The 24,158-nt window shown below is 37.2% G+C and overlaps 1 protein-coding gene across 3 annotated transcripts in view; it reads right to left on the bottom strand.

Moving 5' to 3' along the window:
- Positions 1-6,874: 6,874 nt before the first annotated feature.
- Positions 6,875-24,158, bottom strand: part of LOC126973692 (neurogenic protein mastermind-like) — a 92,176-nt gene continuing 74,892 nt past the window's right edge. For 2 of the 3 annotated variants that reach the window (XM_050821013.1, XM_050821012.1), the window contains exons 6-9: positions 20,781-21,056; positions 19,780-19,921; positions 17,049-17,124; positions 11,487-16,433 (exon numbers count right to left, since the gene is read on the bottom strand). In XM_050821013.1, the coding sequence (XP_050676970.1) occupies positions 16,098-16,433; positions 17,049-17,124; positions 19,780-19,921; positions 20,781-21,056 (830 nt within the window). In that variant the 3' untranslated portion in view covers positions 11,487-16,097. Of the gene's footprint in view, positions 7,023-11,486; positions 16,434-17,048; positions 17,125-19,779; positions 19,922-20,780; positions 21,057-24,158 lie in introns of those variants that run through there. The other variant, XM_050821014.1, reaches the window with a different exon arrangement.

The raw sequence follows: 24,158 nt of genomic DNA on the forward strand, positions 1-24,158 counted from the left end.
AAACATATTGGATTATCAATAATATTATGTTAACATCTTATGTACAATGTTTCTTGCAAATAAAATTTCGTTTCATTTCATTATTCTTTAGTAGTTTAAGGTTTCTTCTCCTTTCGTTATTTTTAATGCTTAAAATTTTTAGAAAAAATCTATAACGCATTAAATAGCGCGCAATAGGCATCTAGTTGTGGTGGAAAATAGAGTTAACATTAATTTTTAATATGTACTAGTGGACCCGACACACGTTGTCCTTTACACACGTCTTAAATTTGAAAAATCGGTCCAACCGTTTGGAGGACTTCACTAACATACACATGAGCAGGAGAATTATATTAGGGGAGAGTAGGGGAATTCAGAACGGCGGGTAATTGGGAACAGTTAGATAAGTAATAGTTCCCTGGGTACAAGATCATCCCGGATTCGTTTAACGGACGTATCCAGCGCTCTTCAGTACGTACGCAATAGTGAGACTGAAGGACAGCACGCGCGCTGTCACTGTGAGTCGAACAATATCTTAGCGTTTCTGTTATAATTTTTAACGTGTGTTATATTAGATGTATCTCTTCCATTTTTTAAAACAAAAGCACCATATACTGTTACTAACATGCACATAATATCTGTTTTCAAAACTTACGCGATTTGAACTTCACCAAAAATACAATTCAAGGCGGCGTTCATTTATTTACATTTATATATCCTACTTCGGGCAATTGGGTGATTGGGAACGATCCTATTTACCCCTAGCGTTCTTAATTACTTACCCCTAGTGCTGCTTGTTGATTTTGTGTAAATGTTTCAACAACTTCTATGCGACGTAGTAAGAGACATTCTAAGGTTTTAATCAGCATACCAATAAAAAATCAACCCGAGAAATAAAGAAAAGACAAAGTGAGGGAAAATCTAAATCCACAAAATTCCGAATAAAGAACCAAAAAAAATCTTTAAACAATACAAATTCAGCCACAAGTCAAGGGTAATGCAATAAGATATTTCAAGAAGACTTTATAAGAAACTGAAAACGAAGATTTTTATTGTATAGTGTGCAATGAAAAGTATGAATCCCCACCGACAGAGTATTGGATCCTATGCGCCATCTGTAAGCTCTGGGCACATGAAATATGCACTGCTGGCGATACTTGTGAAGGTTACGTGTGTTATATGTGTCAACCAAAACAACCGTAGTGTATTTATAAAGATCTTAATGTGCGTTCCTTATAACCCCATACCGTTCCCAATTACCCCGCGGGATGATCACAATTACCCCATAGGGTATCGAGTAAAAAGGAATGACAATCTTTTTTGTTTTCATTCAAATTTCTAATAACCCGATGATTTTTTAAATTTTTTTTGTTACTCATAAGTAGATAAATAAGCAAAGTTTAGGTTGCAATAAAAGTTGATTATCTCATTGACTTTTTTTATTATTTTTGAACATTGGACGTTAAGTGTTCCCAATTACCTCACTTTCCCCTATATGGACAGAATTTAGATTCAAAACTAATCTCAAATTCACTGGAACACATAAAAAATCATCAAAATCGGTCCAGCCGTTTAGAAGGTAGTTCAATTGTGAATCTACACCATTCTCGATTCCACCTGTAGACACACACCAATCTCAAATTCACTGGAACACACAAAAAAATCATCAAGATCGGTCCAGCCGTTTAGGAGGTAGTTCAATTGTAAATCTAAACCATTCTCGAATCCACCTGAAGACACACAGATAGTTTCATTAAAATCGGTCGAGCCGTTTAGGAGGAGTTCAGTTACAACAGACGCACAAAAGAAATATATATATATTAAGATTGTAAGTAATAGGTTATATATACATACTAGCTGATCCGACAGACGTTGTTCTGTATATAATAAAAAAATACTGTTTTATACGAATTTGTCAATAGTATTTCAAAACATCAAGAATTATTTCGTAACATATGCTCCTTGTTGTTATAATGAAATTGTTTCACAGCAGAACTGTCAAAGCGTGCGTCTATAAAATCTCTCGCAGAAAATATATCCATACAAAGCTAATATTGGAAATAAAAATAATTATTAGTCTCAAATTGAAATAAAAAGCTATCTCTCAAGTTGGACTAAACTGCACTCCATGAAGTAATCCCCATTTAAATCCGTGCATTAGTTTAGGAGTCCATCGCGGACAAACGTGTTACGTAATTTATATATATTAAGATATACCTAATAATTATATACACTGGCCTGCAAAAGTAAGTATCACACGTTTCAAATTAATTTTTTTTCTTAACTATAGAAGGTAGAGATTTAAGATTAAATCGTTGTGTTGCAAATTTTATAGGCTTTAATTCTTAGAAACTAAAATTATACATTAGTAACATTTTTAACTCAAAAAAGATAAAACAATGAAAATAGACACTTTTAGTTTAGTGTAAAAAAATTCAACTAAAATGTATTACAAGTTATTTAATTTTTAATAACTGGTATTGCCTCCTCGAGCTCTGACTACAGCTTCGAGCCGGTTTGGCTTACTGAACACTAGGTTTCGGAGCCGATGTTGGGGAATATTCTCCCATTCTTCTACCAGGGCCTGCTTTAGTGCCCTGAGGGAGGTGGTGGTCTGCGATTTCTGACTAGCCTCCCAAGCTCATCCCAGGCGTGTTCAATCGGGTTGAGATCAGGACTTCTTGATGGCCAAGCCATCACGCTGATACCGACCTCCTGAATATACTCTTGTACGATATGATCCGTGTGTGGCCGGGCATTATCATGCATCAGCATCGATCCATCACCCATATTTGCTAAATACGCTTTTTTATGCTCATTGAGAATCTCTTGAGCATATCTTTGACCAGTGAGGGTGCCATTTTCTATGGCTATTAGCTCTGTGCGACCTTCTGAGGATATGCCAGCCCATACATGTACACTGCCTCCACTGTATTGGACTCTTTCTGAGATGCAGGCTTGAAGGTATCGCTCACCAGGTCGCCTGTAAACACTTCGCCTTCCATTAGAAGTGTAAAGGGAGAATCGAGAATCATCTGCAAACAAAATTCTTGACCATTCTTCTTCATCCCACTGCATGTGTTCACGGGCGTATCGCAGTCTCGCTACTCGATTGCTGGACTTCAACTGCATTTTGGTGGCGATTTCTTAACACAGTGGAAATAATATAACGATCTTCTCGGGCACTGGTACACCTGGGTCTGCCATTACAAGGTCTCCTCAGATGGTGTCCGGTCTCTTCGTACCTTCGTCATCACGTTATCACGTTAGATAAAAAGCTTCAGTGGGGTCCACATATTACCCATCTAGCAGATAGACTCAGCTCTGCGGCATTTGCAGTTAGAAAGATTAGAGAGTACACGAATGTTGCGACCGCTAGATTAGTGTACTTTAGTTATTTTCACAGCATCATGACGTACGGTATATTACTATGGGGTCATGCTGCTGACATTGATATAGTGTTTGCTCTGCAAAAGAGAGCTGTTCGTGCTATATATCAGCTTGGTTATAGACAGTCTCTCAAAGAAAAATTTAAAGAAATAAATATTATGACTGTTTATTGTCAGTACATTTATGAAAATTTAATATATGTTCACAAAAATCGTCACCTTTTTGCTCTTAATAGTGATTTTCATTATTATAACACTAGAAATAAGGGATTGCTTGTAACTAATTCTAGTAGGCTTCATAAGATACATAATAGCTTTAAGGGTAAATGTATACACTTCTACAATAAAGTCCCAGCCACTGTTCAGGCATTGTCTATAAATAAATTTAAATGTAAATCCTATTACTCCACTGCTGAATATCTAAATGATCGGACAGCCTGGGACTAGATTGTGATTATTTTATAGCAACTGTACAATATTGTATATTTTTATTGAAAAGAGCGCAAAAAAAAAGAATGCTGGGAGAGTTTCTTGCGCCGCTTCTTCTCTCTCAGAGCGCCATTTGTTTCCGAAGCGGTAGTAGTATCTAGTAGTATAAGAAATGACATCAAAAAGAATTCTAAAGGAATCAATTTTGAGAAAATAAATGCCTTCGCTTTACCTTCTGGACTGTTCGTACCGTCACACCCACCATTCTTGCAGTGCGACGCATACTGATGCCTAGTTCCAGAAAAGCCATGATTCTAGCACATTCTTCAACTGAAAGAGGCATGATAAATAAATGTTATGTGCTTTTTAGCATAAATTTTTAAAACAAGACCCACCAATCTTGAAAAAAAATTAAAACAGAAAGAAAAATGTGAATGGTAAAATTGTAATTCGGAAACGTCCACTTTGAAAAAGGAATGATTTTGTTTTTGAAGTTTTTTTTCAGCCAATTCTTAAAAGAAGGTTACCGACTATAAAGTTTTTATGTACAAAATTAAATTCTCTTTGGAGTCCTTTTTATTTCGAAAGTATATCTTGTGAACTTAAAACGTTATCCCAATTTTAAAAGTGTGATACTTACTTTTGAAGGCCAGTGTATATATATCTCACATGTTGCTAGCTGCAGCTGTGGTTTCTCTTATTATTATTATGAATACACTAATAGATTTTTGTCGTTCTCCTAAGTTTTTAATCGTTTTAGATTTGGCCCGGGGACTTTATAAATGTGCTAAATAGCAATGATTTCAAGCAGGCAGATATTAATAAAATATATTTATTAATGTAAGCTGACGAAATGTTTAGTAAGCGCACACGAGAAAGCATTTTCGTCAACTTCTTTTACCAATTCTTTGAAACTAACTTCTAGAATATTCTTAAAAAAAAACATCAATAAAATCTGTTCAGCTTTATAATATTAGTGTACCTAGTCACTATCTACTATTTTTATTAAAGGTATGCGGTTTCGCCCAAGTCGTGTGCGGATTTTTACTACTGTGTGATTCAAGACGCATACTGTTATCACGACTGTTAGTAACACCAGAGGATGGTTTGGATGAACCGCCATTCTACTACGTAGGCCTGGCGTTACTAGCATCAGGTCTAACAGTGTGTGTGCTAGGATCCATCGGCGTGTGGGCTACGTGCATGCCTGGGTATATTATATTAACACTCGTAAGTATTATGTTTATTAGCGTTCTGTACCTTAAAATTAAAAGGCTTATACGATCAATTTTTAACCCACCTGCCTTTTTTAATGAAAATAAGGGACAAGACGAGCAGGACGTTGAGTTGATGGTAATTGTTACGCCCTGCCCATTACAATGCAGTACCGCTCAGGATTATTGAAGAACCCAAAAATTCTGAGCGGCACTACAATTGCGCTCGTCACCTCAAGGTTAACATAGGATGTTAAGTCTTATTTGCTCAGTAATTTCACTAGCTACCGCTCCTATCAAACCGAAACACAATAATGCTTACATATTATTGCTTCACGGCAGAAATGTCCGCCGTTGTGGTGACCATAATCTAGCCGGCATCCTGTGCAAAGGAGCCTCTCACTGGTGCCTACCTGTTAACGTCCTTTTTGTCAGGAACACGTCATGATTATCAGTGGCTTATTTATTCAGCGGCGCTTTTTCTGCCGTGAAGCAGTAATCATCATCGTCATCAGCTGGAAGACGTCGACTGCTGGACAAAGGCCTCCTCCAAAGATCTCCACAATGATCGGTCCTGCGCAGCCTTCATCTAACGTATCCCGGCGATCTTGACCAGATACGTCCGCCTTGTGGGGGGCCTACCAACACTACGTCTTCCGGTATGTACGTGGTCGCCATTTACTGCCCCAACAGCCATCTGTTTGTCGAACTACGTATATTTTTTCAATTTGAAATATCACTGTCTACCTTCTTACTGGCATGGCCTGAAAGAAAAATTTCTACAAATTAGGTAACGTTTATGGTAATGTAACGGCCATTAGATAATATTGTATCGTTATTAACTTACTAATATACCTATCTTACAAATTTATAAAGAGGTTTGTTAGGTTGTAGGGACATTATTTTATCAATAGAAAGTTAAATTATAATTTGAGAGTGTCATAGGTTCCATATTAAAAAAAAAGTCTCGTGGATGGACGGTTCACGGATTTGCAAAGTAAGATTCGGTCATACGAAAACAGATGAGTATTAGTAGTTAGTTCCGTACATAGTTCCGTAATACGGAACCCTTATAGATTATGTCACAGCCACTTTTTTCAGAACTATACTGAGGAAACTTTGTAAGTAGATGTATTATGTGAACCGCATTAAGATTTTCACACAAAAATAGAAAAAAATAATAAATACTTAGAACTGAAACTCAAGTATGAAGTAAATTACCATGCAAACATCCACCGAAAATTGGATTGAACGAGATCTATTAAGTAGTCCTTTTAATACGTCATAAATTCGTGTTACAACGAACTACAAAAGCTTGTATAGATACATGCTGCTACAGAACTCTGCATGGGCGAATCCGACTCGCACTTGGCCGCTTTTTTGTATGTATATATATATATATATATATATATATATATATATATGTGTGTATGTGGCAGCATTGAAATACCAAGTAATGTGGTTACACTGGTAAATGCGGACGAAGTCGCGGGTAAAGATTTCTATAGGACTAACGCCCGATTTCTGAATTGAGTATTCCAGCTGAGAACAACTTAAGTATCGTTCTGTCGCATTGAAATCTTAACAACTGAACGAGACAAAACGATACTTAAGTCGTTCTCAGCTTGAATACTCAATTCAGAAATCGGGCGTATATCATCTTAAATTTGAACTGCAGAATTAGATAATAAGTCGTGCTATCGTTGATTGTGGTATTTGTAATACGCGCACGCGCTTTTTTGCGGAGGTAAGTACCCACGTCACATTGACCTGAAAACACTGCACAATAAATTAGTTAAGAATTAGTTAATAGTTTCTATATTTCTACAAAATAATTTTTCAGTATTTCCTGATAGTATTGGCCCTGCTTCTTAGCGAGTGTGCCGCTGGTGTTGTGGCGTCCATCTGGCCTCGCTGTCTAGGCATCCAAAACACTCGAGGGGGCGCAGTAGGCGCTCTGCAGGGTTACTACGGTGTCCCAGACTATGAGGATTTCACTTCTGCCGTTGATCTGGCACAAACACAGGTTAGTACTGAATATCTATGTGAGATTATGTCAAATTGAAGGATTGGCTAATAGACTTAGTTCTGAAGCATACGCAGTCAAAAAGCTTAGCCAATTAACTGACTTGGACACGGCGCGACTAGTTTCCTTCAGTTATTTTCACAGAGGCATTTTAAATTATAGGTTTGATTGTATCGAAATTTGATGAACTGTCCGCCCTTCGGTTGCCAGTACCTTTACTACACCTACACTTTGCTACTTTGTACAGTTTCCGCGCCTCTGAAACGAACGGGCCAAGCGTCTCGACACATAAAGCACAAACAAAACATAAGGATAATTTGTAGGGCGACCTGTTCTTGGAGATGTAAGATCCTTAGCACAGGATGTCGGCTAGATTGTGGGTACCACAACGGCGCCTATTTCTGCCGTGAAGCAGTAATGTGTAAGAATGATTGTGTTTTGGTCTGAAGAGCGCCGTAGCTTGTGCAATTGGGCAAACGAGGCTTAACATCTTATGTCTCAAGGCGACAAGCGCAATTGTAGTGCCGCTCAGAATTTCCGGTTTTTTCAAGAATCCTGAGCAGCTGTAATCAAATCAAAAAGTCCCTTACTGTCATGGAAAAAAAATGTCTTTGTTTTCAGCTTAATTGCTGCGGTATGACCAGCGGTCGTAACTATGACATGTCGGTGTGGCAACTGAGACGACTCGGTCCTCGAGGAGTCGCCGTCCCGCTGAGCTGCTGCGTGCAACAGGCGCAGTTCTCCTCCTATTTGAACCCAGCGCCTCTCAACCAATCAAGGTGTCAGGAGGTCGCGCCTAATGCTAACTACACTCATGTGTCGGTGAGTAAAGAGTAACATAGAATATAGATAATTAGGATGAATGCTGTGGAGGAAAGATGATTTTAAAGCTGAAGGATATCGTTTGAGTAATAGGAGGTCCTGATATGATAGTAGATGACCAGGTAGTAGATTACATATAAGAAGACTATTGTAAGTAAGTATTGTAGTAAGCAGTGTAAATTGCGCAGTTTCTTTACATTTTCCTAGTACGTTTATATCTGCCTTACATATATAAGAGATTTGATCCAATCCAACATTGATGCCAGTATGGCAAATCGCCTTATTAAGCTCAATAGAATCCAACTTAAACGGATAACGGCGGCCGTAACCGGGCATGGTCCCTATAATAAACATCTTTTTAATATTTGCATAACTGACAGTCCTCTGTGCAGGGCCTGCGTGGTGGTAGAGGAACTGCTGCACATGTATTTCTGCATTGTCCAGGTGTAGCAACTTACCGGACTTCAACATCTTGGTACCCCAACCACACTCCCAGAGGAGAAGAGGTTGCTAAGGTTTCTGGAGGAATTGGGGTGGCAGGAATAACAAATATATTGCCACACACGCAAAATAGGTGCACAGTCGTCGAGTTGCGGAAATTAGCCTGATTATACCATACCATATAAAAGAGATTTCCTCCTATGTCTCAGACCTGTCATTCATCACGATATCTCTGGAGCCATAAGACGTAGACTTGAGGCTTTTTTTACACTCATAAGTGTCATTTCCGTGACCTACATGAATAAAGTGATTTTGATTTGATTTTGAAATTTCACCAGAATATTCCTTTCTCCGAGTAGAGGTCAGCTAAAATTTGACGAATTCCTCCCGCAAGTTTTTTAATTATGATGGAAAAATGTGAAACTCATGTCAGACACTTGGTAACCCAATATAGAGCGAGAAAGAATTTGTTACGGGCCCCGCGTTACTTGATCCGGCACTGGGGTTCAATCAACAATCCTGGCAAGTATAATGGGCAGGGCTCACTTTATTTTATTTCGCCCTATTTTCTCATATTTTTTAATATGAATCATGTAAACAGTTTATTTTTAAGTGATAATCCTCAGTCTTCTGGGATTAAATAGACAAATTTCATTTATACCAAAATTTAAGAACGATGCGGGACTCGAAAATTATAATAAATAAAGTAATAATATAAATAAGTGATGCTGTAGATGCAGCTATAACCTGAGAGTTGAAAAAGACATACCAAGATTTACGATCGATGTGTCACTCCAACAGTTGGCTCAGTTGGTAAGAGCATTCGGATGGAATCCGAGAGGCGCGAGCTGAATCCTGCATCGTTCGTAAATTTTAGTATAAATGAAATTTCTATATGAATTAATGTTATGTTTATTAAGTTCGTGTAATGTCTTACTTGTTGCCGAAGAGCGAGAACACTTGACGTATCCGCTCGTCCGATAAACTTCATGAGGCGACGACTATTCCGTCATCGTATCGATAAAATATCAGTTGAAAAAAGCGTGCAGTGACAGTCGCACGCTGATACCGACACCTGAACCAAAGCGTTACAAGTCTGAAATTCAGTAAGTTTGAGATAAATATGAGGAATTGTTCCATAAACGATAACCCACCATTATTACCACAGAGAAACAAGTCGATAAATGAATGCAGTTTGGTTTTTACTTCCAATATTTCTTCATAAGTCTAGAATGTTTTAGTTCCAAACAATAACAACTCGAGATTCTTTTTAAGCCCTTTTTCGAATTGTTACGCTTTGGAACTCAGGTATCGATATGTTGACAGTTTGCTCGCATTCAGCCACGCGTCGTCAAATGAAACCTTCATGTAATATCACTCGCTTGTGGTGGTGGCGCCTTAGTCACAATACAAGTAATAGAACAGTGGCGTAACTCAGCGCTCTCCTTGAAACTACCTACAACTTGGCGCAGCGCTAGGGTTGGTTGGCATATATAAAGATTGACGACGCGGACAGCAACCAGTCTTGACAGTATACGTCGTGGCACTCAACAGTTTTGTCTCCCCAAGATTGCTTAGCGGCTGTGTAAATAATGTGTATGTGTGCGTGCGTCGATTCGGGCGCTTTTATGATGTTAAAGTACTGTTCTATTACCGTTTTGTGCCTTAACTCTGCTTCATCAAATTGATTGAATGTTAGTTGCGCCTATAATTGAAGTAGCACTCAACTTTTTTGTCTATATTATTATATATTCCCCTGGCACATTCCCTCCTCCTGGTACAAGATCACCACTGTTTGCGATCTTGGGTCATCTAGCCTCGTCATGTCTTAACGGTTCTAGTCCAGGTAGTTGGAAGCCTCTGGCTCTCTTCGCCTCATCCATATCCATGACTCGTCTCGTCATGTGGTGTTGGTCCCTACGCATTACATGCCCATAGCAGCGTGATCGGCCTTCTTGCATTTTATGATGTATAGGTGCAATTTTAAAGGTGCCTCGTGTAAAATTTTTGTTTATATATGTATTAATTTACTTTGTTGGTGCAATAAATAAATATTTAATTTCAGGGCTGTCTCATGAAGCTGGAAGATTGGTATCAGCAACAATATTTTATATTTATGTTGGCGCTATTCGTCTCAGCAATATTCAAGTTAAGCCTGCTCCTCAGTACCGTATTCTCATGCATTCGACTCCGAAGACGTCGCAAACAAATCCACATGTTCGTCACAGGTGACAACAGAACAAACGAGAATATTTACGAGCACAACACAAGTGCTCGCGACGAGCCGATCACAACTAAATACATCCAACCAAATAGTTTCTATAGTCCACGGGTGCGCAACCCTAAACTCTTCGATACCAAGCCCGATGACCTGGTATGAGAGTTAGCCTCGGAGATAAATGCATTAGAGAGAAAAATCGACAGATTCTCAGATATATTGTACAAACATCAAGCAGATTCGATCATGTGGTAGCGAGGATTTGATAATAAGTGCCATAATTGCTATGAAATTGGTTAACATTTAATTACAACATTATTTGATAGCGCTGTTGTTATGCAAACCGTTAAAAAATTTAAAAGAAATCGGTTATCAATTAAAGTGTAAACCAATAATATTGTTCAAAATAAAACATTTTGAGACAAGTTTTGTGATAAAATGCCTTACTGCATACCATATTGGTTAAATAGAGATTACTCAGGCTGGGTTGCATCATATTAGCTGTTATAGTTGAGGATTAAGTAAAATTTAACGTTAAAAACAGTAACACTGACTTTAACATAGACTGCGGAATGTGTTGCACCATCATACATAATTATTAAAGTGAAAAAGTGACAGATATTTAGCTATTTAACATTAACAATAGGTTTAACCGGCGACGATTGGTCTGTTACGGTTTACAGTTAAAGTTATGACGTCATCTAAAAATTGTCAAATGTTGCAACACATTCTTTGCTTAAACGGTACTTTAACATGTTTGTTATTGCTAAAGTTAAGTTAATTGATGAACCCAGCCATACAGTACAATAAAGTAATAATATCATTATAGTTTCAAATATCTCTAAGGTGTTTATCTCCGACGTCACACGATAAAAAATCGTTTGACAGATTTATTTTAACACATTTAATTATATAATTAAATAAATATAAGTTATTGTAAACTTGGTACGTTTGGTAAATAAAACATGTTTTCTTTCAATATGTTATATTTAAAAGAACATTCAAAAATTGGTCCTAAATTTAAAACATTGTTAACAATGGTTCTGGAATGTTTTCAACATCATGATTTACATCAAACAGAGAGCTATTCGTAACAATGATAATGTCAATGATACTGTTGATATAAGAATATTAACATAATAATTATTATGGCGGGTACTCACGATATATATTTTACTAATTTGGTGCCGATATTTCGATCCAATTGCATGAATCGATGTCGCGACGAGAAACTCTTGACTCATTGACACTTGACTTAAAACCATAGCTTTAGGCTTTTTTTATGAAAATAAGGGACGAGACGAGCACGACGTTCAGCTGATGGTAATTGATACGCCCTGCCAATCACAATGCAATGCCGCTCAGGATTCTTGAAAAACCCAAATATTCTGAGCGGAACTACAATTGCGCTCGTCACCTTGAGACATAAGATGTTAAGTCTCATTTACCCAGTAATTTCACTAGCTACGGCGCCCTTCAGACCGAAACACAGTAATGTTTACACATTACTGCTTCACGGCAGAAATAGGCGCCGCTGTGGTACCTATAATCCAGCCGGCTTCCTGTGCAAAGTTGCCTCCCACTGGTAGGCTACTGCAAACATGGAATCCCGTGGTCTCACTCTGCAGTAGAAATGCAACAAAAAGACCCGAAAGTATGGACTTCTTCAGTAGCGTGTGTCGTGAATCAGGGAATCGAAGACCGAAACGAATTAGGCGCCACGTAGACAGATTGATGTACTATTAGTGTCAAGTGTCAATGTGTCAAAAGTTTCACGCCGCCACCGCAGTTCCGGCGCGACCACGATTCGTGCAATTTGATCGAAATATCGGCATCAAATTAATAAAATATATATCGTGAGTATAACTCATTCCGTCATAATAATTACAATGTCATAGTTCCGCGATGATATATATATACTCATATACAAAAATTATTGAATTGAACATAAAAAACCAACACAATCCAGAATATTCCAGAATCCCACATCTCCCTCAAAACCTCAGGCTACGTACATGAGATCCTAAACAGTAACAACTCGTATCTATATTATTATAATTAACTATTGACCGTTGAGACATCACAGTATATCTAATAATTACATCTTAGGTACAGGAATGATCTTAATAAACTTAATACGTACAACAATTTACATTTGCATTAGGCTCGATGCAGCTGGGCAGGCGGAACGCGATCACTTTCAGATCGCAACACGTGATACACTATGACACTTATACAGAGTGGAATATTACAAGGAATTATGTACAGGGTGTAATCGTTAAGTTTGACTTGGCGATTATCCTGTAACTATTGCAGATATCAAAAAACTTTAAAATGATATCGAAAGAACTTTATCTTACCATTAAAATGACATCAATAACTTTTTAAAAATCAAACGAGAAATATACAAAATGTTGATATTAAACACTTCCATACATTTAGTATGAGATTAGAAAGGTCTTTGTATCACTGAACAAAGATGCCACTTCGAATACAAAATTTCGTACTTACTAAGAAATAAATACTAATCAATTAAAAGATAGTTTTATGACTTAGGTTAATAAATAGTTTCCTTTAAAATCAGTACTAAGCTACATTAAAATTTTAAAATAATCAAACTAAAACTTTCCCCTCATACTACATGTATAAGAGTGTTTAGTATTTAAATTGTGGATACTTCTCGTTTAATTTTTAAACAGTTATTGATGTCATTTTACTGATACGGTTACGTACTTTCGAAAACAGTTTAATTTAGTTTAAAGTTTTTTGATATCTGTAATAGTTACCGAATCATCGCCGGGACACACTTAACGATTACATATATCATAATTTCAATAATCATGGTCGGGTGTTTTACACTTTACATCGGACGAGACACTTGTCCGTTGAAACATAAAAAAATATAATGACAGTTGACACAATGATATAAATTGATGTCTGGTAACATTTTGACTCATACAGCCATATTGTTGTGCAAAATCCTTGACATCAAATAAACATTATATAAAAACTATGTTCAATTCAAATAAATAAATATAGTGACTTGAAAAATTATAATAAAGTCTATAATATATATATTCATACATTCCACTCTGTATAGAAACCGATATAGACACGTAATAGAGTTACATGCAAGACACTAATTACACCATACATAATAAAGAAAACACAATAATGCTCACACATTACTGCTTCACAACAGAAATAGTCACCGTTGTGGTACCCATAATGTAGCCGGCATCCTGTGCAAAGGAGCCTATGTGAATGGCTCAAGCTTAACAATGAGTGGAAGATAACCACGCAAAAAATACTGGAATACACATACGGCTTGCAAAGATATGCAATGATCCCTCCGGGAATTGAACCTGTCTATTTACTCGATGGGCAAACACATACCAATGGGTTCGTCAAAGTTAACTACCACATGCGTATATCGATAACTGATTTACAGCACAAAAGGCAACGAGCGTTTGACATTAACAGTAACATCACCAGGTAATTAGTGTCTTAAATCTAACTTAAGTGTTTGATATTATATAATTGATTATCTGCAGTCGAGTTGTGTCCGTAATAAAATAAATAATCTTCAACAATATATTATTGCCTCGAGTCTGCCGTAGTAATAAATAAATTTGTAATAAATACATAAAATGTCTTTTGTGCTATATGTCACACTTTTACATCTAAATGAATACATTTAATAATAAATAGTAAAATAGTTTCGAAAAGTAAAACTGCGCGATAAATGGAAAACTTATTATGAGATTATCAAGTTTGGATGACATCGAGAGTAAATACTAAAGTAAAAGTAAAATATCTACAAGGGAAAATGTTCGCGAACGTTCGCGAATACTCTAATATTAAATACAAATATGATTTAATTTACAATAAATAGTCTATAAAACAAGTATTAAAAACGTTCAAATATTAAACATACGGTCGGCGAGCGGTGATCATTTTTTGTTTTTATAGGAATCAACTAATCACGTGAGATTTTTTTTTATTTTGTTATTTTATTTCAAACAATATTAATATTTATCAGAAAGTTTATTTTTATGTCAATACGGGGACGAGACGAGCAGGATGTTCAACTAATGGTAATTGATACACCCTGCCCATTACAATGCAGTGCCGCTCAGGTTTCTTGAAAAACCCAAAAACTCTGACCGGCACTACAATTGCGCTCGTCACCCTGAGACATAAGAAGTTAAGTCTCATTTGCCCAGTAATTTCACTAGCTACGGCGCCCTTCAGACCAAAACACAATGTTTACACATTACTGCTTCACGGCAGAAATAGGCGCCGTTGTGGTACCCATAATCTAGCCGGCATCTATAGTTGTATTTAGAAGCCCTTTTCCGGGAGCTGCCATACGTAATAAAAATAAAAAACTATACGACAGTAACAGCAGTTTTTTTTTGTAATTGAATTAAGTCCGGCATTTAATGAAACAGCTGAATAACATATAGCCCACTCGTTTTACATAACATTTAACAAGATGGTTGAAGGCTGTTCAGCCATTTCATTAAAACGATTAATGATTAATTTGTAGGTAATGTTAGTATTGGTCAACATTTAGTTAGGTTACTTATATTTATTAACATATATTAAGAATTAATTAAATGCCGATATGGATTATGTATTATAAAGGACTTGCGATACAATTGAATTTAATTAAAACTAAATAAAAAATTTCACGTGATTTATTGACAACCCTGTGCTTATAACAATACAGCACGTGACCCTGTGTGAGCGAGATGGTAATACAGTAGAAACGCTTTATGTTGAACCTCACTAAGTCGAAAACGTCCACTAATTCCTTAAAACCTAAATCCTCTATAAGTCGAAGAAATGAGTGATTCCCTCATAAGCCATTTTATTACAACATAAAAATTTTTCTCCGCGACTCGAAGAGTTATATGTGTAATGTACAAAAGCTGCCTATATGATAATAATTTATAAGTCAAAAACTATACAAAACTAATCTTTTTTTATGAAAATAAGGGACGAGACGAGCAGGACGTTCAGCTGATGGTAATTGATACGCCCTGCCCATTACAATGCAGTGCCGCTTAGGATTCTTGAAAAAACCAAAAATTATGGGCACTACAATTACACTCGTCGCCTTGAGACATAAGATGATAAGTCTCATTTGCCCAGTAATTTCACTAGCTACGGCGCCCTTCAGACCGAAACACATTACTGCTTGACAACAGAAATAGGCGCCATTGTGCTACCCACAATCTAGCCGGCATCCTGTGCAAAAGAGCCTTCCACTGGTAAATCTTTTTGAGTGTTTATTGAGGTCTCAATAAGGTTCGACTGTAATACGTTCACCTACACCAAAGATAGTTGTGTAAGGGTCAACGTCCTAAATAGTTTATGCTCGCCACCGTATAACAGGAAGAACACTATGTTAAGTAAATGTTTACAAGAACACGAAAATCTGATGATAAATTCCTGTTTACAATAACTTTGGTCGTTTAAGATTGGTCATCATTTGTCTATTTCATTCATACTTATTTTACTGGTAATTACATAACCTACGCGTTACTACATTACTATAACAAGTTTGATATTTAGAGAATGTCATTCAAGAAGGAGTTATCGAGGGAGTTAAGTAATTCTTGCGCGGTGAGATTGGATGCATCTGAAGAGGGCATGTTGTCCAGGAAGTCCAGATTAAAATCCGCTGTTTGCCCGGAAAAGGTTGAGTGCAGCGATGGGAATGTGTGCCCGTTGTTTTGAGGTTGGACCTGCCCACCTTGTGACATCATGGAACTCTGCATGGGGTTGTTTTGTGCATGCATGGAGCCAGGCTGCATTGGATTCCCCTGATGCGCGTTCCCCATGCTCCCCATGCCTGCCTGTTGCATGGACATGCTTTGTGACTGATTCATGTGTATGTTTGGCATCTGGAAATGTAAACATTTCATTGTTTTACATTCTGAACACATTGCAATGGTATTGTTAAAAAGCGAGTCATTATTTAGATATGTTAACAATATCGCTCAAGTTACTTATATTAATAGTATTGTCAAAATTGATGATTAGTTTTGTAAAAAAATCTTAGAATTTCTTGCTAGAGGATGAAGAAAAAAAGAATGGCGATAAAATAGTTCTTATAATAAATATAAACAATTAAAAACTGATAATATGAAGGTTTTCTAGAATCATCCATTTTTTTTAATGAAAATAAGGGACGAGTCGAGCAGGACGTTCATCCGATGGTAATTGATACGCCCTGCCCATTCCAATGCAGTGCCTCTCAGGATTCTTGAAAATCCCAAAAATTCTGAGCGGCACTACAATTATTGCGCTCGTCACCTTGAGACGTAAGATGTTAAGTCTCATTTGCCTAGTAATTTCACTAGCTACGGCGCCCTTCTGACCGTGACACAGAAATGTTTACACATTACTGCTTCACGGCAGAAATAGGCCGTTGTGGTACCCGTAATCTAGCCGCAAAGAAGCCTCACTGGTAATAAATATACTGATAAGGTAAAATATTTCACAAAGTTCTTTCTTACCTGTCCTTGAACACTCATCATTTGGTTCTGCTGCATTATGAGATGCGTCATCGGTGACTGCTGTTGACTCGATGACCTGAAAACAATACAAATACAGTTACAATTATTACAACAAATCAATTTACTATCGCAAATATAATAGTTTAAATAAAAACTAAAAAAACACGCCTTAATAGAAAACAAAAGTTAGAAGTCGAAAATAAGTTCGAATAAGTTTAAATTCCGAATAGTGAGATTAACAGAAAAAATGTATTTTAATTTAAAGAAGGGTTTGGTTTTCAAAATGGTTTGGTTTACCAATATTTGTCAATGAAATATTAGATTGACATCAAGCACCCTATTTATTCTCCGTATATGAAATAACCAGACAGTCTGATAGTCTGAATCTCTGAACTATGGGTTCCAGCCATCAATATTTTAATGCAATAATGAGTCCCAAACATAGATTTATATTCATCAAACAAATGTTCGTTACACCTGCCCGGATTTGAACCCCGGACCCTTAGCTTAGTGGTCAGAATTACTAGCCAATATGCCATGAGGACAGTGCTGTAAAACTTATATTATTATTAATACTATACCTAACACAATACAAGTTATAGAACAGTAGCGTAACATAGCGGTCACCTTGAAATTTATTACTACGGTTGGGCGGAGCGCTAGGGTTGGTACATACAAAAATAACTCGGACAATGACCAGTCTCAGCGGCGTACAGCGTGATACTCAATAGTTTTGTCTTCCCAAGATTTCTTAGCGACCGTGTAAATCGTGTGTATGTGTGCGTTAGATTCGAGCGCTAGAGCGCTACTACTAGAGTATATACTAGAGTATGAAATTAAAGTACTATTATTGTATTGTGGCGTTACAATACACAAAGCATTGATTAGTGTAGTGTATTGACATCTAGTCTGAATTCAGACATTTTCACTATCATGACATTAACCGTGTGACGTTCAGTGCTATATATGGAATGCACAGTGGGAGGGGGTTCCCATCGGCTATCTGTTGCGTGAGGACGTCTCCGGGTGTAGTGCTACATAGTGAAGAATAATTGTTTCACTAGTGACCAAACCTGGGTCATTACAATTATTAGTATATTATCAATGTTAGTCAGTAAACAACAAACTCGCATTTAAAAAAAAATCCCGCGCTCGTCACCCGATCGTGTCACCTTATCATAGAACAGCGTCACCAACAGAAACGTCACACTATTTACTTTTTATATTATGTTGCGGCCGATAACGTGCCTGAGAACATACTTGACTACGGCCGCTACGATTATTGTTCAAATTATGATTATTGAAATCTCATAACATTGTAAAGTCTTTCAACTTACGAATGAACTTGGTAAAAAGGCATTTATTTTCTCAAAATTGATTCGTTTAGAATTCTTTTTGATGTCATTTCTATAAAAGTGTATACCTACATTAACCCTAAAAGCTATTATGTATCTAATCTAGCCTACTGGAATAAGTTACTAGCAATCCCTTATTTCTAGTATTAAAATAATGAAAATTAAAACCATTCAGATCAAAAAGGTGACGATTTTAGTGAACGTATATTAAATTATCAAAAATGTGCCGACAATGAACAGTCATCATATTTATTTCTTTAAATTTTTCTTTAAGAGACTGTCTAGAACCAAACTGATATATAGCACGAACAGCTCTCTTATAATCTTATATATAAAATTCTCGTGTCACAATGTTCGTTCCCGTACTCCTCCGAAACGGCTTGACCGATTCTCATGAAATTTTGTGAGCATATTGAGTAGGTCTGAGAATCGGCCAACATCTATTTTTCATACCCCTAAATGTTAAGGGTGGTCCACACGAATTGTTTTTTAATTTTTGACATTTTTTTTTTAAATTTGTTTGATTATGAGTCAGCATAAAAAATACATAAAACTTCAAATTTTCACCCATCTACGATCAACAGTTACTTTTGTATCGCGATTTTAATATCGGCAATACAACGTTTGCTGGGTCAGCTAGTATAATATATTATATCTTTAGGAACTTCATTCACTTCCCGCGTTTATTTTCAATGTTGCTTGACATTTACCATATCAACCATTTAGACTTAGTTCAATTTAACTAACTGTTCTTAAGTCTAGTTTAATTTATGAACCAAACATAAATTAATCTGTACGGCAACCAGAACACCGTACATCGTGGTCCTTCGAGCCGGATCTGAACCAGCGACCTATGGAAAACTTCAGAATTATCAGCGATATTGTTAACATTTTACATATTCTTGGTTTATTCTCAAGTTTATTTGAGTAAAATTTCCAATATAGAAAAGGCATTCCCTATTCACTTGTTAGTTAGGATTCCGTACTCGAAAGGCAACAAACAAAATTCTTTCAACCTTAGATTCAGCTGTCCCTGCATCCGTCTGTCTGTAATTAGACTGTGCAAGGTAATACGCAATAGCTTAGACAGCTGAAATTTTTACAAGAAGTGTATTTGAATAGGCGCTATAAAAACAAAAATATATACATGCAAATTAAAAGTATATCTTTTACAAAACCACATAATGCAACCCACGTAGTGTTGAACTCCGACCCACACTGGACCGGTTTTCGCAAAATCCCCGTATAGCTTACAAACACATACAAAGGAAAGCGCATTTCTTGGATCAAACCCCAACAAGTATCGAACCGGCTAACAGTTTCTCGTAAGCTGACACTCGTAGTGCACCATAGTATTCTCTATAACGATACAATACCTTTGTTGTTGTTGTTGTTGGTGCTGTAATATTTGCTGCTGTTGCTGCAGACGGGCTTGCTGCATTTGCAGTTGCTGTTGCTGCGACAGGCCGGTTACGTTACTCACGTTGTTCATACCGCCCATACTGCCCATATTGAATCCTGCAATATTAGTATAAATTGAGTGATGCGAAACCAAATTAGCAAGTTTTAGACTACAAGTATCAAATATAATAAAATAATCACGTTTTTATATTTTATAGCTGCGTACAACCTCTCCATAGTGATGCAACTAATTTTTAAGACCATATCAGAAATGCACTTGAAACCATCCGCACTTTTCATATGGTCGTGATGAAATATTTGTTTGATGGGAATAAAAATTACTAAATCCCTCAAAAAAAATGGCTGTATGCAATTTTAGGACATAAAATACTGTTTAGAAATTGTATTTTAGTCCCTATTGGAAGGTGACAAACGGCCTGTACAGTGTGCATCTCGCTCGACTTGTGGTTTCGCTAGTACAGATAACTCGCGAGTTGACTGCAGAGTTCAGGAATTTGATAGTGCTGTGACCTAATTATAAGTAATTGATGACCATAATAATTATGAATGTGTCGATAAATTCAAACAATGCTTCAAGTTTAATAATAACTAATAATTAAATCTCAAATTTCTGTTCTGCCTTTCTTCACACTGCACACATACCTGTCTAAAACATTTTTCGCCATTTCTCGAGTTTAGCGATGAATAAAATCTCGTATTTTTTTGGAACAGAATATGATGTCATTATTTAAAATAAATAAAAATAACACGGGGTCGCAACCTCAGTATTAACACGATAAGCGACGACTACTACACAACACTATTGTAGGAGTGTGGCAAGCGAGGGGAGATGTTGCCGCTGTTTATCCCAGACTGCATTCAAGTCGCGCGCTTAGTACAGTTATCAGTCTTTAAATCATCCATGAGTTGTTAAATTTCAGAAAACTTACACCTAAAATATTCATTTTTAACTTACCCTGGTGGTGGTGCGGGAACTGGCGCGGGGCCTGCTGCAGGATGACATGTCGCCAGTCAGGCGGGTAGTGACGCGCGTGCGGCGCGTAGGGCCGCGCGGGGCCTTGCGCGGGGCCGGGCGCGGGGGCGGGGGCCGCGCGGCGGGGCCCGGCCGCCACGAAGCGCGCCTTGTACTCGGGCGGCGGGGGCCTCATCTGCTGCGCGCGGAGCATCTGCTGCTGTTGCTGCTGCAGCATCTTCGCCTGCTGCTCGCGGGATATCCCCGCCGCTGCTATACCTGCAATTTCAAATTGTAAAAGAACCTCAGCCAGAACTCACTATTATGTCACTTACAAATCATAAAGATCGGTTTATACTGTTTTAGTTTAATGTTTAATCCGGCTCGAAGGACCATGTACAAATCCCAAAAATAACCCACTAAATAAGGTATTAAAACACTTTATGGGAGCGCCCCAATCGTATATTCATCAGTTACATATTAAGTAAGGTCACAGTTCTACAATGAACTACGATATCGAACACTATTCGATTACATACCTTAATAGGCAGCATTGTTCACTTTTAATCAGGAGAACCACTTAATGCTCGTTTGCTTCATGTAATATCTTATGAAAAAAAGATAAATTAAGCGATCTAGCTGTGATTGTAACATCTTGAGAGTGACGGGCGCAGTGCAATGTGATTGAGGTGATATTGCAGACCGCTACGCCTCAGCTCGTTTTATGATACAATAAGACACAGTTCATATCGTCGCTGTCGTGGATGGTAGCGCTTAAGATTAGTTGATCAATCTGCTCATTCCGTTACTTTTTCATATAAAAAAAGATATAAGTAAGTAATAAAAAAAACATTGAACACGAAACATAGAAGAGTACAGTAAGCGATATCATAACGATGAAACTAATAACTTTTACCGTAGTGTTGACACAGCGTGATTCACAACGAACTTTGCAGTTTTATAAACGCCAATGGCATAGGTACGAGCGAAAATCTCCAACGCTCTTGTTTCCGGGTTGCAAGAGGCAATAGGCGGTGGCAATCTTATGATATCAATTAGGTAACCTGAATGCGCGTGTTTTCCTCATCCATGACAGAGAATCAGTTCATCCAATTAGTAACAGATAAGGAGAAGATGGCAACGGGCATTTTTTTTTAATGAAAATAAGGGACGTGAGGAGCAGGACGTTCAGCTGATGTTAATTAATACGATACTCTGCCCATTACAATGCAGTGCCGCTCAGGATTCTTGTAAAACCTCAAAAATTCTGAGCGGCACTTCAATTTCACTCGTCTCCTTGAGACTTAAGATGTTAAGTCTCATTTGGCCAGTAATTTCACTAGCTACGGCACTTTTCTGACGGAAACACAATAATGTTTACACATGATCGTTTCACGGCAGACATAGGCACCGTTGTGGTACCCATAATCTAGCCGGCCTCCCACTGGTATGGGAAACAAGGCATGGAAAAAAACTGTGAATGAACAGCTCGCCGCAGCCGGCGGTGCTGTTACTTCGATAAAATCAAATCGCGTGCTACACAGCAATGACGTACCCACAAAGAAAGCTATGTACATTTCACTTTTATTTACAAACTGCTAGACATAGCTGATACATTATTTAAGAATTAAACAGCGACACAACAGAACGAAATGGTAAGTGTATAACTATAATTATGAATGTTTATCGAACCAGTATGAATATTTAGTCTTAAATTCATTTTATATTTCCAGTATCATTTTTTGTCGATTAGTATATTTATCGTTGTCTTGCACCCATAGTACAGGCTATATCTTGTTCATCATCATCATCAGCCGGAAGACGTCTGCTTGACAAAGGTCTCCCCCAAAGATCTCCACGACGATCGCTCCTGCACTGCCCTCATCCAACGTATTCCGGCGATCTTGACCAGAACATGTCTTGTTTGGGGTGTGTCAATATAATTATTATAGTTAATTAATAATTAAATTATCTAAACTGACGGAGACCATTTCATATCTAAGTATATCAAGATTAATGGGTAAAAATAGGAAACGGAGAATTCTTTTCTCCGTTTTCTATTTTCAAGCCAAAAGGATTATACTGAATAAACTCTAATATAACACTACCTATTACTGTTGCAAAAAAAAAGAAATTATAAATAAGGTTTTTGTATTTGAGATTGAGATGCAATAATTCATTTAGCCTGTTTGTGCGCATGAAGCATTCATATTAAATAATATATTTACGAGAACGTATGTATTATCAAGCACTATCAATACATGTAGAAACAGTAACCATGACGTTCAGTGGAGCTGATAAGAACTGTACTTACTGTACATACATTATTTTACATATTATATGCTCGAAAGGCGATTTGATTTGTTTTATATTTTTTAACACCATTTCAAGACGTTTTATATGAAAATCCTTATTTTGGAGGGGATCCTCACATTGGGAGGACGTTCAGGATTCTTGAGAAATCTGAAAATTCTGAACGGCACAACAATTGCGCTCGTCACCTTTGGACATAAGATGTTAAGTCTCATTTGCCTAGTAATTTTATTAGCTACGGCGCCCGTCAGATCGAAACACAATAATGCTAACACATTACTGCTTCACGGCAGAAATAGGCGCCTTTGTGGTTCCCCTAATCTAGCTGGCATCCTGTTTAAAGGAGCCTCCCACTGGTATTTTATATTAGACGTATGATTTCTATGGAAATTTCAAGGGTATCAACGATTGCAGACAATACATTCATGGGTTTGGGATTAAACTCCAAACAGGATTTAATCTTGATAAAAATATGGGGAAGAATATAGAATATATATAATAATAATAAAAAATCAGGCCTGGGACTGGGAATTAGTGATAGAAATGGGAAACTGGGAATTAAAGAATGCACTTGGTATCTTCTGTGATATATCTAAGGCTTTTGATTGTATTCAAGATCAAGGCTGGTCAGAAAGCTCGATCATTTCTCATGGGAGGCTTCTTCTCTTGCTTCACAGTCGGTCATGTGGGCCATTTTCGGCTGTGAAGCAGTCACGTGCAAGCATTATTGTGTTTTAAGTAAGCTAGTGAAATTACTGGGCTTTTAACATCTTATTTAAGATAATTAATACGTCCAGAGTATCTTGCTGCTAGAAAACCGATAAAAACAGGCCAGGTTTATTACTTTAGTGTTCGTGCATCGCAGAAAAGAGGTTAACTGTCTACCTCAATTTTTCTCGAAGTTTTCACAGCTGTCACATTCTATATACACATATAAATGATCTAAGCATCTTATATATCAAGGTGACAAGCGCACGGACAATATCTATCTACATACATGACTGTACAGAGTATACCTCATATACATATTCCCCATGCATTAATTTCGATCACGGCTCAAGTCCTTAT

Source organism: Leptidea sinapis, chromosome 30 (assembly GCF_905404315.1).
Source record: "Leptidea sinapis chromosome 30, ilLepSina1.1, whole genome shotgun sequence".
Classification (NCBI taxonomy): Eukaryota; Metazoa; Arthropoda; class Insecta; order Lepidoptera; family Pieridae; genus Leptidea; species Leptidea sinapis.